Below are 15799 nucleotides of genomic sequence, written 5' to 3'. Positions count from 1 at the left end.
GAGATCAAGACCAGCCAGGCCAACATGGTGAAACCCCATCTCTGCTACAAATACAAAAAATTAGCCAGGCATGGTGGCAGAAACCTGTAATCCCAGCTGCTCAGGAGGCTGAACAGGAGAATCGCTTGAACCCTGGGGGGCAGAGGTTATAGTGAGCCAAGAGGGCGCCACTGCACTCCAGCCTGGGCGGCAGAGCGAGACACCATCTCAAAAAAAAAAGGGGGATAAACAGACTCACCTTGAGGGCTGCTGTGGGCATTGAGCAAGATGGGACTCGTTTGAACTGTTCCCCCTAGGTAGTGGTGGCCAAGATTGCAGCTCATGCTGGCTCTAGGCCTCCCCTCCCCTGCCCTACCCCTTCAGCCAGGCCAAGCCCCACTCTGAGCAGCTGGGTTGGGGTGCAGTGTGCGATGTGGGTGCAGACGGAAGACAGCCTGGAACAGGGCAGCTGAGAGCCCTCGGGTTCTAGAGGAACAAGCGCCTCGCCCTGTGGCTAGCTCTACCTCTTGGCCTGTTTCTGACCCCAGCCTGGGCCTGGCCCCAGAGCTGACTTCACCCCGGGGTGGCAGGAAACAGCAGCTGGCGACCAGAAGCTGGTGCTGCTATCAGACGGTAAGGCTAATAAGATTATCCGGATCTGTTCTCATGAAGGCTGGGCACACGGGGACCCGCCCTGTCCTTCCTGGATTGTGACTTCTGGCTTCTCCTTTCCCCCCAGCCTCTGTTCCCCATCCTCCCTCTTCCTCCAGAAAGATGCCTCCTGCTGATCCGCTCTGTGCCCCAATCCTGCCAGCCCTCCCGTCCCCCAACCCAGGGCCCATTCAGCTGCTTACATCTCCATAGTTGCTGTCCCCCGAGACTAGAGATGTGAAGGAGAAAGGGTTTGCACTAGACAGCTCCGAGATTCCAGGGCTGGAAGGATCTAGCTCCCAACAGCCTAGGCTCAAAAACTCCTTACACTTCTGAGATGCTGAGCTCTGGAGTCCCAGGGCGCAGGACCCCAGGATCTTGGCCCATGGCTTGAAAGACGCTGGACTTCCAGCTGTTCAGAGGTCCTGTGATCCTAGATTCCTTGTAGTTCAGGTTCTGAGCTGTAAGGATGTAGAATCTGTGAATTCCAGAATCCTTCCAACTCCTTCCCGCTCAGCTTCTCTCCTCCCTCCTCCTCCACACCCTAGCTCATCCCTGGCTCACTCCCTGTCCCCCGTCTCCCGAGGGGCTCCCACAGACATGATGCAACCAGGCCGGAGCCAAGTGGGCTCAGAGGTGGGAGGCAGGAGGGAGATATAATTACAGATGCTCCTGCCTGGATCCTACAGGAAGCTTAGAGTAGGGGCCCAGGGGACCCTAATCCGATGTCAATAATGGAGCAGACTTGTGCACATTCCCCCTGTGGAGGGGAGGCCCAGGAAGCCACCTCCAGCCAGACCCAGGGTCCAGCCTCCACCAGCCCCAAGCTGGGGACCCTGAGTATTAGACAAGGGAAGAGGAGATGAGGGAGAGGAGAGGGAGTGACTCTCAAGCCCTTGAGCCAACCAGATAAAGTAACTGGCCAAAGCCACAGCTTCCCCAGCCTGCATTCTCCCCATTTTCACTGGAGGCACAGAACATTTTTCTTTTTTTCTTTTTTTTTAAATGGAGCCTTACTCTATCGCCCAGGCTGGAGTGCAGTGGTGTGATCTCGGCTCATTGCAACCTCTACCTCCCAGGCTCAAGTGATTCTCCTGCCTCAGCCTCCCGAGTAGCTGGGATTACAGGTGCATGCACCACGCCTGGCCAATTATTCTTAGTAGAGACGAAGTTTCACGATGTTGGCCAGGCTAGTCTTGAACTCCTGACCTCAAGTAATTTGCCCACCTCGGCCTCCCAAAGTGCTGGGATTATAGGTGTGAGCCACTGCACCCAGTCATTTCATTTTTCATTTCTCTGGAAGAAGCCCCCAACCTAGGGCTCAGGTTAAATGGCAACTGGCCCCCAGCTTCTTTGACTAGGAGACAATCGGGCATGGTGTGGACTTTGGTGAGCTGGAAGCTCCAGGTCCTGTCTTACAGCCTGTGAGTCACCAGACCTTACAATTCCAGAGAAGACTTTGCAATTCCAGAGAAATACGGACTGCCATGTGAAACATCCCTGTTTTACAATTTGGCAGCCAAGTCAATAACATCTTTTTTATTTTTTTTAGATGGAGTCTGGCTCTGTCACCAGGCTGGAGGGCAGTGATGTGATCTCAGCTCACTGCAACTTCCGCCTCCCAGGTTCAAGCAATTCTGCCTCAGCCTCCCAAGTAGCTGGGACTACAGGGGTGCACCACAATGCCTGGCTAATGTTTTATATTTTTAGTAGAGATGGGTTTTCACCATGTTTGCCAGGATGGTCTCGATCTCTTGACCTCATGATCCGCCAGCCTCGGCCTCCCAAAGTGCTGGGGTTACAGGTGTGAGCCACCGCGCCTGGCCAAGAACATCTTTAAACATCATGTAAAGCCAGCTGGGCACAGTGGCTCATGCTTGTAATCCCAGCACTTTGGGAGGCTGAGACAGGCAGACCATGAGATCAAGAGTTAGAGACTATCCTGGCCAACATGGTGAAACCCCGTCCCTACTAAAAATACAAAAATTAGTCGAGCGTGTTGGCAGGCACCTGTAGTCCCAGCTACTCAGGAGCCTGAGGCAGGAGAATCGCTTGAACCTGGAAGGCAGAGGTTGCAGTGAGCTGAGATTGTGCCACTTGCACTCCAGCCTGGCGACAGAGAGAGACTCCGTCTCCAAAAGAAAAAGAAAATCATGTAAAGCCATACAAATATAACTGCAAGTCGCTAGGGGCAGTGGCTCGCCTGTAATCCCAGCACATTAGGAGCCTGAGACAGGCGAGTCAAGAGATCAGGATCATCCTGGCCAACATGGTAAAACCGGTCTCTACTAAAAATACAAAAAGAATTAGCTGGGCATGGTGGTGCGCGCCTGTAGTCCCAGCTACTCAGGAGGCTGAGGCAGGAGAATCGCTTGAACCCGGGAGGCAGAGGTTGCAGTGAGTCAAGATCGCGCCACTGCACTCCAGCTTGGTGACAGAGCAAGACCCCATCTCAAAAAATAATAATTATATACACACACACACACACACACACACATATGCTCTAGCCATGTTTCTCTCTTCTCTGGGTCACCAAGTTTTATTATCACGATGTTCCAGCTCAGATGTTGCCTCCTCCAGGAAGCCCTCCCTTACCTCCAAGCTGAGTCAGGCGTTCCCTCTGCACTCCCTCACCCAGCGCTGCCCACTCTGGGTTTTCACCATCTGGGGACAGGCCTTTCGCTCCCCCTGGACTCAGCCCCAAGAGGGCAGGGTTGTCTTGGTCACAGCCATGTCCCTAGCATTGCCCGACACAGGGCCGGTCAGAGAGTACGTACTCGGAGTGTTTGGAAGAATAAATGAATGAACACATGAGCAGAGAAAAAAGTGTAGTGCTTTAGGACAGAAGTGAGCCTGTGGTAGAGGGGAACCAGGTGTGAAAGAAGGAGTGGTTCAGGGGTGAGAAGTGTAGGAGGGGGACTGGAACCCTAAGAATGTCCAACCCACAGGGGAGGAGAGAAGAGAGGCCAGCAGAGGGGTTCCGGAAGCAGTGAAGGACCCTATCCACGCCCTGTTACCTCCTAGCTTTGTGACTTTGGATAAGGGACTTCCTTTGGCTCAGTTTCCTCATGGGTATCATAGAAGTAATCTGCCGTTTTCTGGGGCTGTCGGGACCATTAAGTTCAGGATCGATCGTGGAGACAGCACGGAATACGCATCTCCTCTGAGGCTTTAGTGGAGTCGTACTCCCTCCACATCCACCCCCATCCCCAACACACACACTCGGAAGGAATGAGAACGGACACAGCTTCCCCGACGGTGGCCCCAAGCTCTGTGTGTGCCTCAGTTTCCCCGAAAGCACAGGCACCACCACAGTGACCAAGTTTATTAGATCCATACTTTGGCAGGGGAGGGTAAGCTGTCCGGAGGGCTCAGAGCAGAACACAAAAGAGGCGCTTGTCGCGAAAGGGGTTTTCTGCCGCAGGTACTGGCGTCACCAGCGGGTCGTCTTTTGCGTGCGTCTCGCAGAAAGCCAGGAGTTCGGCCGCTGCCTGCGACACCTGCGAGCACCCGGGTGGAGATGTCCACTCCCCGCCCGGCTCCCCGGGGCCGCCCTTTAGGCCCCGCCCCTTGCCCTGGCACCTCCTCCCGCCCTGCCCCGCCCCTATACAGGCCCCTCCCTCGCCCAGGCCCCCCACCTTGCCCAGCCCCGCTGCAAGAGGCATCCTTGCACTGTGGCTCCGGGCCGACCCAACCCCGAGCAGACCCCAGGCCCAGAACCCCTGCCGTATCCCCCACCCCGACTCGGCACCTTCATGCGGTCGATGTTCACCTCCAGCTTCAGCTGTTCCACCGTCTTGCGGGCCTCGGCAATCTTGGCCATGTTGTTGGACATGGTTGCGGCGGAGAAGGGGTTAAAAGCCGCGCGGGAGTGGGGGCTGTGGGGGCAGGTTAGGACACGTCTGGGTCCCGAGGTGGGGGCGAGGGGGCGGGCCCTGGTAACAGGTGCGAGGGTGGAAGGGCGCGTGAATGGGAAGGCCAGAGGCAGGTGGAGGGAGGGACAGATGAAGAGGACAGGAACAAGAGGAGCGGAGGAGGGGTTCACAGATGGAGGTACCTAAGGCAGGTGGGGCGAGAGCAGGGAGGGGGAGGGAGGGAAGGAGGGGCGCACAGATGGGAGACTGAGACAGCACAGGGCCACAGGTGCTGGATCAGGATCCAGGTGTCCTCACCCCCTGGGGGCAGAGTGGGAGCCAGGAGGGGGCCCCTCCCCAGGCCAATTAGCGGTGGCTCCAGGGAGAACCGGGAATTAAGATCACGGCAGGAGGGGCACAGAGGGGGCCTCATTAGGGCCTTGGCAGCAGCTGCCCCCTCCGCCCCCCTCAGGGAGCCCCCCCACCCAGCCCTGGCCACCTCAAAGGCTTCTCTGCTCATTAGCAGCCAAGGGAGAGGGCTGGGGGAGCCCAACCATGGCACCCGAGGAGAGGCCGATCAGATGGACAGACGGACAAGGGGGGGCGCAGAGGCAGGGACAAAGTGATGAGGGAGAGACTGAGGCACGGGAAAAATGAAGAGACGAGGGATACTGAGAGGGAGAGGCTGGGGGACGGATGAGGTGATGGGAGAAAATAAAGAGAAGGACAAATGGAGGGGGGAGCAAGGAACAGGGGGGTACAAGGCGACTGGCACTGAGGGGACAAAGGGACAGGGGACAGAGCAGGGGAGATGGAGGGAGGGCTGTGGGGTGGGAGAGCATGGGGAGATGGAGGGAGGAGGTGTGGGGTGGGAGAGGATGGGGAGATGGAGGGAGGTGGTGTGGGGTGGGAGAGGATGGGGAGATGGAGGGAGGAGGTGTGGGGTGGGAGAGGATGGGGAGATGGAGGCAGGGGATGTGGGGTGGGAGAGAATGGGGAGATGGAGGGAGGGCTGTGGGGTGGGAGAGGATGGGGAGATGGAGGGAGGTGGTGTGGGGTGGGAGAGGATGGAGAGATGGAGAGGGGGGTGTAGGCTGGGAGAGGATGGGGAGATGGAGGGAGGGGGTGTGGGGTGGGAGAGGATGGGGAGATGGAGAGAGGGGGTGTAGGCTGGGAGAGGATGGGGAGATGGAGGGAGGGGGTGTGGGGTGGGAGAGGATGGGGAGATGGAGGGAGAGGGAAAGGAGAGAGAAGGGGAGATGGAGGAAGTAGGGATGGAGGAAGGAGCAGAGAGATACCAAGAGGATAAAGGGACAGAGACGAGGAGATAGAGGGATAAAGGACAGAAGGGACAGGACAGAGAAGGAGATGGAGGGTTGGGGAGAGATGGATCCAGGACCTGGGAGAGAGGAACAAAGCAAGAGACAGACTGATGGAGATGCAGAAGAATAAGGCCATTCATTCACTCATTCATTCATTCATTCATTTATTCCTAGGCGAAAGATGGTGGGCATGGAGCAGGCAAAGGGACCAGCTGTGGAGCCAGGACCAGAGCTTCCTACCTGTTGCTGCTCAGGGCCAGCTGGCGGCGGTGACCGAGGCTGAGAAGCAGCGTCTGGGTCCCTCCAGCCTGTCCCACCCCCTCCCCTGTGGTGCAGCCCCTATGGACCCGCCTCCTCCCGCAGCCACCGTTCCCGCTGCCACTGTCCCCCGCCCGCCTTGGGGCTGCCTCTCTGGGCCTACTCTCCTGTCTGGCGGTCCTATCTTTGTCCCTTTCCCTGTGTCTCTGCCGCTGCTGTCCTCTGTGACTCTCTGTGCCTCTCCCACACTCACCAGAAAAGACGGGCCCCGGGCCTCGCTGCATTTGATCCACAGTCACACAAACCTCCCCAGCATGTCCCACAGAGCCTCTCACTCAGCCACACTCGCCACCTCAGTGTCACCCCACCAGCCTCCTGCTCACTGTCCCTCACACAGACACACACTATCTTGCTCTGTCACGCGGTAGCACCACCCAGCTTCACAAATCACCTTGCTCAACACAACCTCATGCGGTTGCCCCAAATGCCACACACAGCCACCAACAATGGTGACCCCAGGGCTGCACAATCAGATAAACCATCTCAGAACATCAAACGTGCCAGCAGTTTGTCACAGTGTCACATATAATATCTCCAAATGTCACACACATTTGCATGCCCCCCCCTTTCTTTTTTTTTTGAGACGGAGTCTCGCTCTGTTGCCCAGGCTGGAGTGGCAGGATCTCGGCTAACTGCAACCTCCACCTCCCGAGTTCAAACGATTCTCCTGCCTCAGCCTCCTGAGTAGCTGGAACTACAGGCACACGCCACCACACCTGGCTAATTTTTGTATTTTTAGTAGAGACTGAAAATAGGGTTTCACCATGTTGACCAGGCTGGTCTCGAACTCCTGACCTCAGGTGATCCACCTGCCTCTGCCTCCCAACATGCTGGGATTACAGGCATGAGCCACTGCACTCGGCCTTGTATGCCATTTAAACTTCTCCCTCAGTCTCACACCCTGTCCCAGTCTCACATTGTCTGTGTCTCACGGTGGCATGTAATTACCCATGCGACCTGTCAAGTACGCACTATTTTATAGTATTTCGTAGTAACACACAGCCGCCTGTTCAGTGACACCCACGGAAGGTCACATTCTCACAGTCTCCTGATGTCACTCGCATCTGACACATTCCCTCCACACACAGTCTGTCCCTGTCACACACATGCACGCGCCCCATCTCCTGGCGTCATACCTGGCTACCCACGATGGCTCAGTGTCTCGCAGAGTCCCACACAATCTCGCAGCGTTTCACACACTCACTCCCGCCTGTCCATAACTTCTTGCCTTCTACACACATGGCCTCCCTCACACTCTCGATTCTGAATGGCCTGCACAGCTGCACATGCTTATACTCGCTGTCACAACACTGCCATCTCTCACGAGCTCAGTGTCACACGTGGTCACACAGTTTTGGGTTTTGTTGTTGTTTTTCAAGACAGGTTCTCTCTCTGTCACCCAGGGTGGAGTGCATAGCTCACTGCAGCCTCCACCTCCCAGGCTCAAGCAGTCCTCCCACCTGAGCTGCCCAGCAGCTGGGACCACAGACGTGCATAACCACACCTGGCTCATTTCTTTTAATTTTATTTTGGAAGAGACGAGGGTCTCCCTATGTTGCCCAGGCTGGTCTCAAACTCCTGGCCTCAAGGGATCCTCCTGCCTCAGCCTCCCAAAGTGCTGGGATTAGAGCACTGTGCCCAAATCATGCACTTTTCCACAAGCCATACACAGTGTGGCCAACACAAACTGTCTGACACACTCAGTCTGTCCCAGGCCCCCCGTGAGCCTCTCATGACACTGCCCACACCACCTCTCAGTATACACCGGTTGTCAGTCTCGCTCTCTCTCACACAGTCTGCTTGTGTGACACACAGCACCGTATGCTCACCGTCACACACACCAATGTCTCACTCCCACAGATGGTCTCTCAGTGTCACATACAGAGCCCCAAAGAGTGTCTCTCCCACACCCTATCACACACAACCTCTCATCCGCACACACAGTCACCCACCATCTCTCAGCATCACCAGTCATCTCACGGTGTCACAAACAGCCAGCAACATGTCATCTCTGACATGTGCAGTCCCACTCAGCCTCTCCTTATTGTACATAATGTCACAATATCAGTCACACACAGACTCCCAACATCACACACCATCTCAGTACACCATCATGGCAGTACACACTGAGGGTGTCCTGATCCTGGCATTGCACACCATCTCACAGTAGTGCACACACACACTCTCCAGATGTCACACACCATCTCCCAGCAGTACACACTCATACAGTGTCCTGGTCCTGGCATCGCACACCATCTCCCAGCAATGCACACTCACAGATCTCCTGGAGTCACACACCATCTCCCGGCAGTGCACACTCACAGATCTCCTGGAGTCACACACCATCTCCCGGCAGTGCACACTCACAGATCTCCTGGAGTCACACACCATCTCCCGGCAGTGCACACTCACAGATCTCCCGGAGTCACACACCATCTCATGGCAGTGCACACTCACACACTCTCCAGATGTCACACGCCATCTCCCGGCAGTGCACACTCATGGTCTTCCCGTGTCACATGCCATCTCCCGGTGTCACACACCATCTCACGTCAGGACACACTCACACAGTCTCCCGGTGTCACACGCCATTTCCCGGTGTCACCGCGAACACCAGCGTCCCTCGCTCCCCAGCGCTCCCCTTCTGGCGCTCACATGCAGCCCCACCGGCCACACGAGGGCGCGCGCAGCACGCCCAGCCGCCCACCGGGCCCGTGAGGTCTCCGGAGGAGGTGGCCACAGGGAGGAGGGCTCGGCACGAGATGAAGGGGAGACTCGGGACCAGAGGAGGCACGGGTGGGAGTCAGGGACTGGAAGGAGAGGACGGAAAATGGACGCAGAGAAATTCACAGACGTGGGAGAGCCATGCAGGGAGAGTCAGAGACACGCCGGTAGCTGTAGGGACAGATTTAGAGAGGGAGAGAGCTAGGGACCCAGAGAGACAGAGACGGGGAGGGCGCTGCAGAGACAGGGACACGAGAGGCAGAGACAGACAGGACACAGAGAGACGCGGGTAGGAGAGAGACACCCAAGCCGAAATGCAGAGTCAGACACAGAGACGAAGACACAGACACACAGAGACGGAGGCAGAGGCGGCCAGAGAGACAAAGAGATGCACAGAGGGCGCCTTCCAGTAGGGACCCGACGGCGGAGGCGGGGCCGGCAGAGGCACGACCGAACGGGCGGGGTTCGGGGGCGGGGATTTAAGGGGCGTGTCCCTGGGTGTAGATGGGGCGTGTCCCGGTGGGGGAGTGTCCCGATGGGCGGGGCTTGGGTTCTTTCTGGACCTGGAGAAGGCGGGAGCTCTGGGAAGACGTGGAGGTGGGGGAGGAGCGCCTCTACCGCAGTCAGCCCACCTTAATTCGGTTTTCACCGAAATTAGGGAAGGGAGACGGGCGGGGAGGGGACCCTGACCCGAGTCCCTGGTAGAGATTTGCGTCTCGGATCCTAGCTCCCCTCCCCCCTCCCCTTGCGGGCGCAACGGGGCCAGATAGAGGAGAAAAACCGAGCCCACATCTGGAAAGCATCAGGCGCGCCGGACGTGCCAGGGCCCCAGGCCCGGCTGCGGAAGAGGGGAGGGGAGCCAAGGCGTTCCCCGCCCCCCATCGGGGTCCGCCGGCGCCGAGGAGGGGCCTGGGCGTGCGCCGAGCCTCCGTGCCTGGCGCAGCTGGTTTCTATCAGCTGTCTGGCCTAGGCAGACCCCGAGGAGGAAACCCAGCTCAGAGCTGGGGAAGACAGGGTAACGACCCAATCTTCCCTCCCGCTCCTCCACCGCGGCCAGAAGCTGGGGGAAGGGGCAGACGGACAGACGGACTCTGCCTGCTGAGAGCGCAGCCTCCGTTCCTCTCCCGAGCTCCGTTCCTCTCCCGAGCCGCAGACCGCGGCAGATGACCTCAGTTCCTGCCCTGTGCCCCCAGCCTCATGACAACCTAGCGCTTGACGGTATTATAATCCCCATTTTTTGGAGGAGGAAACTGAGGCCCTGGATTCGGATTCCGTTCTGACTTTAATTATTCAAGAAATCACCAAAAAACGGTAAGAGTGAATTCCAGGATCAAATACCCAATCGCCTGGGTGTTTAGTGGGTCTCAAACTCAACGCATCCAACACTGAGCTGATTCCATCGACCAAATTCGCTCTTACTTCGGGCTTACCCTTCTCAAGTGACGGTAAATCTGAGTTTTTGTTGTTTTGAAACAGCGTCTTGCCTGTCGGGACTGAACTGCAGTGGTGCAATCATAGTTCACTGCAGCCTGGAACTCCTGGGCTCAAGTGATTCTCCTGCCTCAGCCTCCCCAGTAACTGGGACTACAGGCATGCACAACCACAAACAGCTAACTTTTTTTTTTTTTTTTTTTTTTGAGACAGAGTCTCACTGTCATCCATGCTGGAATACAGTGGCCCAGTCCCGGCTCACTGCAACCTCGGCCTCCCAGTCTCAAGCCATTCTTGTGCCTTAGTCTCCTGAGTAGCTGGGATTACAGACATGCGCCACCAAACTGGGCTAGATTTTTTTGTATTTTTAGTAGAGATGGGATTTCACCATGATGGCCAGGCTGGTCTTAAACTCTGACCTCAAGTGATCCACCTTCCTCGGCCTCCTGTAGTGCTGGATTGCAGGTGTGAGCCACCGTGCCCAGCCTTTTTATTTTTTGTAGAGACAGTCTCGCGCTATGTTGCTCAGGCTGGTCTTGAACTCCTGGCTCAAGCAGTCTGCCTGCCTTGTCTCCCAAAGTTCTGGGATTACAGGTGTGAGCCACCACACCCGGCCTGTGACTCCCCTCCTTCTCTCACACTCCACAAGTGACCTAGCAGGACATCCTATTGGCTCTATCTTCAAAGCAACTCCAGAATCCAGTCCCTCTCACTTCCTCTGCTGTCCCCACTTGGGTCCAGACACCGTTCCCTCCTGCTTGAACTATTACAATGACCTCTGCATTGACCTCCGACCTTCTACCTGTCCCCCTCAGCCTGTTTCCCACAGAGCAGCCAAAAGGACACTGTTTCTTTTCTTTTTTTTTTTTTTTTGAGACGGAGTTTCACTCTTGTTACCCAGGCTGGAGTGCAATGGCGCGATCTCGGCTCACCGCAACCTCCGTCTCCCGGGTTCAGGCGATTCTCCTGCCTCAGCCTCCTGAGTAGCTGGGATTACAGGCACGTGCCACCATGCCCAGCTAATTTTTTGTATTTTTAGTAGAGACGGGGTTTCACCATGTTGACCAGGATGGTCTCGATCTCTTGACCTCGTGATCCACCCATCTCAGCCTCCCAAAGTGCTGGGATTACAGGCATGAGCCACTGCGCCCGGCTAAGGACCCTGTTTCAAACTATCCCCATATAATAGCAAGTGAGTATGTGGAACAATCTGAACCCTCATATGCTGGTGGGAATGCAAAATGGTGCAGTCACTTTAGAAAACAACCTGGCAGGCCAGGCTCGATGGCTTACAGCTGTAATCCCAGCACTTGGAGAGGCTGAGGCAGATGGATCACTTGAGGTCAGGAGTTCAAGAGTAACCTGGGCAACATAGTGAAACCCCGTCTCCACTAAAAATACAAAAATTAGCCAAGCGTGATGGCGCACACCTGTAATCCTAGCTACCTGGGAGCTGAGGAAGGAGAATCGCTTGAACCTGGGAGGCGAATGTTGCAGTGAGCCGAGATCGCGCCACTGCACTCCAGCCTGGGTGACAGCATGAGACTTTGTCTCAAAAACAAAACAAAACTAAAACCTGGCAGTTCCTCAAAAGGTTAAACATAGAGTTACCACATGACTCAGCAATTCCATTCCTAGGTGTATACCTAAGAGCAGTGAAAACATACAAAATCATATACAGAAATGTTCACGGAGGCAATATTCATAATGGCCCAAAGTGGAAACACACATGTCCGTCAACTGATGAATGGACGAACGAAATGTGGTCTCTCCAGACAATGGACTATCTATCAATCATTTGTCAATAAAAGGAAATGAAGTACTAATACCTGCCACGTGGATGGAAGTTGAAAATAGCATGCTGGCCAGGTGCAGTGGCTCACGCCTGTAACCCCAGCACTTTGGGAGGCCGAGGCGGGCAAGTTGCTTAAGCCCGAAGCTTGAAACCAACCTAGGTAACATGGCAAGACCCTGTCTTTGCAAAAAATATCGAAAAATTAGCCAGGCATGGTAGCATGTACCTGTAATCTCAGCTTCCCAGGAGGCTGAGCTGGGAGGATCACCTGAACTCAGGAGTTAGAGACTGCAGGGAGCCATGATTGCATCACTACGCTCCAACATAAGCTAAGTGAAAGAAGCCAGTCACTAAAGGCCATGTATTCTATGATTCCATTTATATGATATGTCCAGAATTAGCAAATCTACAGAAGGCAAAAATAGATTATTGGTTGCCAGGCACTGGGAAGGTTGGAGGATGACAGCTGTGGTGCAGGGTTTCCTTAGGTGGTGATGGAAATGTTTTAGAGTTCATTGTGGTGATATTTGCACAACTCTGTGAATATACTAAAATCTTTTTTTTTTTTGAGATGGAGTCTCGCTCTGTTGCCCAGGCTGGAGTGCAATGGTGCCCTTTTGGCTCACTGAAACCTCCGCCTCCCAGGTTCAAGCGATTCTTCTGCCTCAGCCTCCCAAGCATCTGGGATTACAAGCATGAGCCACTGAGAACAGCTATTTTTTGTATTTTTAGTAGAGACGGGGTTTCACCATGTTGGCCAGGGTGGCCTTGAACTCCTGGCCTCAAGTGAGCCACCCGCCTCGGCCTCCCAAAGTGTTGGGATTACAGGCGTGAGCCGCCATGCCCGGCCTGTTTGTTTGCATGATTGTTTTATGAGACAGGGTCTCACTCTGTCATCAAGGCTGGAGTGCAGTGGAAGAAGCATGGCTCACTGCAGCCTGAATTTCCCAGGCTCAAGCAATCCTCCTGCCTCAGCCTCCCAAGTAGCAGGGACTACCAGTCTACACCACCACACCCAGCTATTTTTTGTTTGTTTACTAGAGACGAGATCTCCCTATGTTTTCCAGGCTGCTCTCAACCTCCTGGCCTCAAGCGATGTTCCCACCTCAGCTTCCCAAAGTACTGAGATCCCAGGCAAGCACCACTGAGCCCAGCCCAAGTAAGTTACTTAACCTCCTGGTGCCTCCATTTCTCAAAGAGAGCTGGTGGTACAGTTCGGCTGTGTCCCCACCCAAATCTCATCTTGAATTGTAACTCCGTGATGCCCCCATGTTGTGAGAGGGACCAGGCGGGAGATATCTGAATCATGGGGCAGTTTCCCCCATACTTGTGGTAGTAAGTCTCAGGAGATCTGATGGTTTTATAAGGGGTTTCCCCTTTTGCTTGCCTCTTACTCTCTCTTGCCTGCCACCACGTGAGACGTGCCTTTTGCCTTCCACCATGACTGTGAGGCCTCCCGAGCCACGTGGAACTGTGAGGCTATTAAATCTCTTTTTCTTTATAAATTACCCAGTCTCAAGTAAGTCTTTTATCAGCAGCATGAAAACAGACTAATACAGGTGGAGAGGATTAAACGGGTCAATATGCGTAAAGTGGTGAGAATAGAGTCCGGCAAGTCATAAGTGCTCAAATAAGTGTCAGCTGTTACTTTTTGTAAGCACTAAAATCTTAAAAGGGAGACCCTTAAATACCCATCCATATTGGCTTCAACCGTTTTGGCCACTAAGTGACCTATGTAGCCCTAGACAAGTCTCTTCTCCGTTCTGACTTCAGTTGCCCCTTTTATGGAATGAAGTTGGAGTCACTGTTCCCAAGGGCCTGCCTAGCAATAGCTTTTCCTGGAAAACTTTTAAAAATAACTTTTATTCATTATTACTCTAAGTGAAACCTAGGTCTATGCCTCACCCTGCCCCACCCCCACAGCAGCTCTATAGGGCAGGGGCTTTCTTTCTGTTTCGTCCCCGCTCTAACCCCAGTGCCTGGCTGGGCACTGAAGATACAGGTGAACACAGCAGGCCTGGTCCCTGCTCTTTCCAAGCTCAAAGGGAGGTAGATCTACCCATGTAGACTCAAAGGTAAAAGCAGCAACAAACACACATCCTTCTGACTGTGGAATCAGGTGGGGGCTGGGTCCTTGCCCTGGATCCCTCCTGCTGTGTCACCGGGGCAAGCAGTGGTCCCTCTCTAAGCCTCCATTTACCCACCTAAGAACTGAGTATAATTTTACATACCCAACAGAAAAACAGGACGAGCACGGTGGTTCACGCCGGAAATTCAGAAAGCCCCCCAGGCTCACCTAACACTTTGGGTGGCCAAGGTGCAAGGACTGCTTGAGGCCAAGAATTCAAGGCCAGCTTGGGCAACACAGTAAGAGTCCATCTCTACAAAAAATTGAAAAATTAGCCAGGCGTGGCGGTGCATGCCTGTAGTCCCAGCTGCTGGGAGGGGGCACGGCTGAGGTGAGAGGATTGCTGAAGCCCAGGAGTTCAAGGCTACAGTGAGCTACACCACTGCACTCCAGCCTGGGTGGCAGATCAAGACCCTGTCTCAAAAAAAAAAAATAAGAAGAAGGAAGGAAAGAAGGGAGGAAGGGAGAGGGAAAAAGAGTAAAAAGGCAATTCACATAAGAGGAAATACAAGAGCCAGTAAGCATACGAAACTTGTGTTACCTCAAGGAAAAGGGAGGAAACATGCTAATTAAAACAGAACACAGTCTTTTCCCCATAAGATTTGCAAAATGAAAATGATCAATAGCATCTACCATTTGGCAAAGGGGCAGAAAACAGACATCTCAAAAACTGCTGTTAGAAATGTCAGCTGGGGCAGTGTTAATGGAAGGAAGTGTAGCGGTGTCCACTAAAAGTTCTTAAATGGGCATACTATTAATGACCAAGCAGCTCTATTTCTAGGAATGGATCCTACAAAAATACACACATATATGCACAGAGGCAAATACAAGGACATTACTGTAGCAAGATTCACAATAGCAAGAGAACTGGAAAGCTGACAATAGGGTTAGATTATGAGAATTCCCATAATGGAGTCTTTTTTTTTTTTTTTTCTGAGACGGAGTTTCGCTCGTTACCCAGGCTGGAGTGCAATGGCACGATCTCGGCTCACCGCAACCTCCGCCTCCTGGGTTCAGGCAATTCTCCTGCCTCAGCCTCCTGAGTAGCTGGGATTACAGGCACACGCCACCATGCCCAGCTAATTTTTTGTATTAGTAGAGACGGGGTTTCACCATGTTGACCAGGATGGTCTCGATCTCTTGATCTCGTGATCCACCCGCCTCGGCCTCCCAAAGTGCTGGGATTACAGGCTTGAGCCACTGCGCCCGGCCTCTTTTTTTTTTTTTTTGAGATGGGAGTCTCACTCTGTCGCCCAGCCTGGAGTGCAGTGGCGTAATCTCTGCTCACTGCAACCTACACCTCCCAGGTTCAACTGATTCTCCTGCCTTAGCCTCCCAAGTAGCTGGGACTATAGGCACATGCCACCACACCTGGCTAATTTTTGTATTTTTAGTAGAGAGAGGGTTTCGCCATGTTGGCCAGGCTGGTCTCAAACTCCTGACCTCAGGTAATTCACCTGACTCAGCCTCCCAAAGTGCTAGGATTACAGATGTGAGCCACCTCGCCCAGCCATAATGGAGTCTTAAATGCAGCTATCAATAATATAGTGATAGGAAAATATGTTACCAAAGTTAGATGAAATGGGCCAGACATGGT

At 54.2% G+C, this 15799-nt stretch overlaps 1 protein-coding gene across 1 annotated transcript; it reads right to left on the bottom strand.

Moving 5' to 3' along the window:
- Positions 1 to 3878: 3878 nt before the first annotated feature.
- On the bottom strand, positions 3879 to 6710 carry GNG8 (G protein subunit gamma 8). The gene is made up of 3 exons (XM_021668522.2): positions 6318 to 6710; positions 4382 to 4508; positions 3879 to 4130 (listed from the first exon to the last, which is right to left on the bottom strand). The coding sequence occupies exons 2-3, from the start codon at positions 4463 to 4465 to the stop codon at positions 4002 to 4004; spliced, it is 213 nt and encodes a 70-aa protein (XP_021524197.1). The 5' UTR covers positions 4466 to 4508; positions 6318 to 6710; the 3' UTR covers positions 3879 to 4001.
- Positions 6711 to 15799: the final 9089 nt, after the last annotated feature.

This window comes from Aotus nancymaae, unplaced genomic scaffold (genome assembly GCF_030222135.1).
Source record: "Aotus nancymaae isolate 86718 unplaced genomic scaffold, 86718_ANA_hifiasm-v0.15.2.pri h1tg000028l, whole genome shotgun sequence".
Classification (NCBI taxonomy): domain Eukaryota; kingdom Metazoa; phylum Chordata; class Mammalia; order Primates; family Aotidae; genus Aotus; species Aotus nancymaae.
The sequence above is the reverse complement of the archived record's forward strand: the minus strand, read 5'-3'. Positions and strand labels throughout refer to the sequence as shown.

What these genes read in the sequence shown, in the direction of transcription:
- GNG8 (XM_021668522.2), bottom strand. Translation starts at nt 4,465, where the DNA reads ATGTCCAACAACATGGCCAAGATTGCCGAGGCCCGCAAGACGGTGGAA. An exon ending in TGAACATCGACCGCATGAAG is followed by an intron (nt 4,131 to 4,381) that starts GTGCCGAGTCGG and finishes GGGTGCTCGCAG; the next exon opens with GTGTCGCAGGCAGCGGCCGA.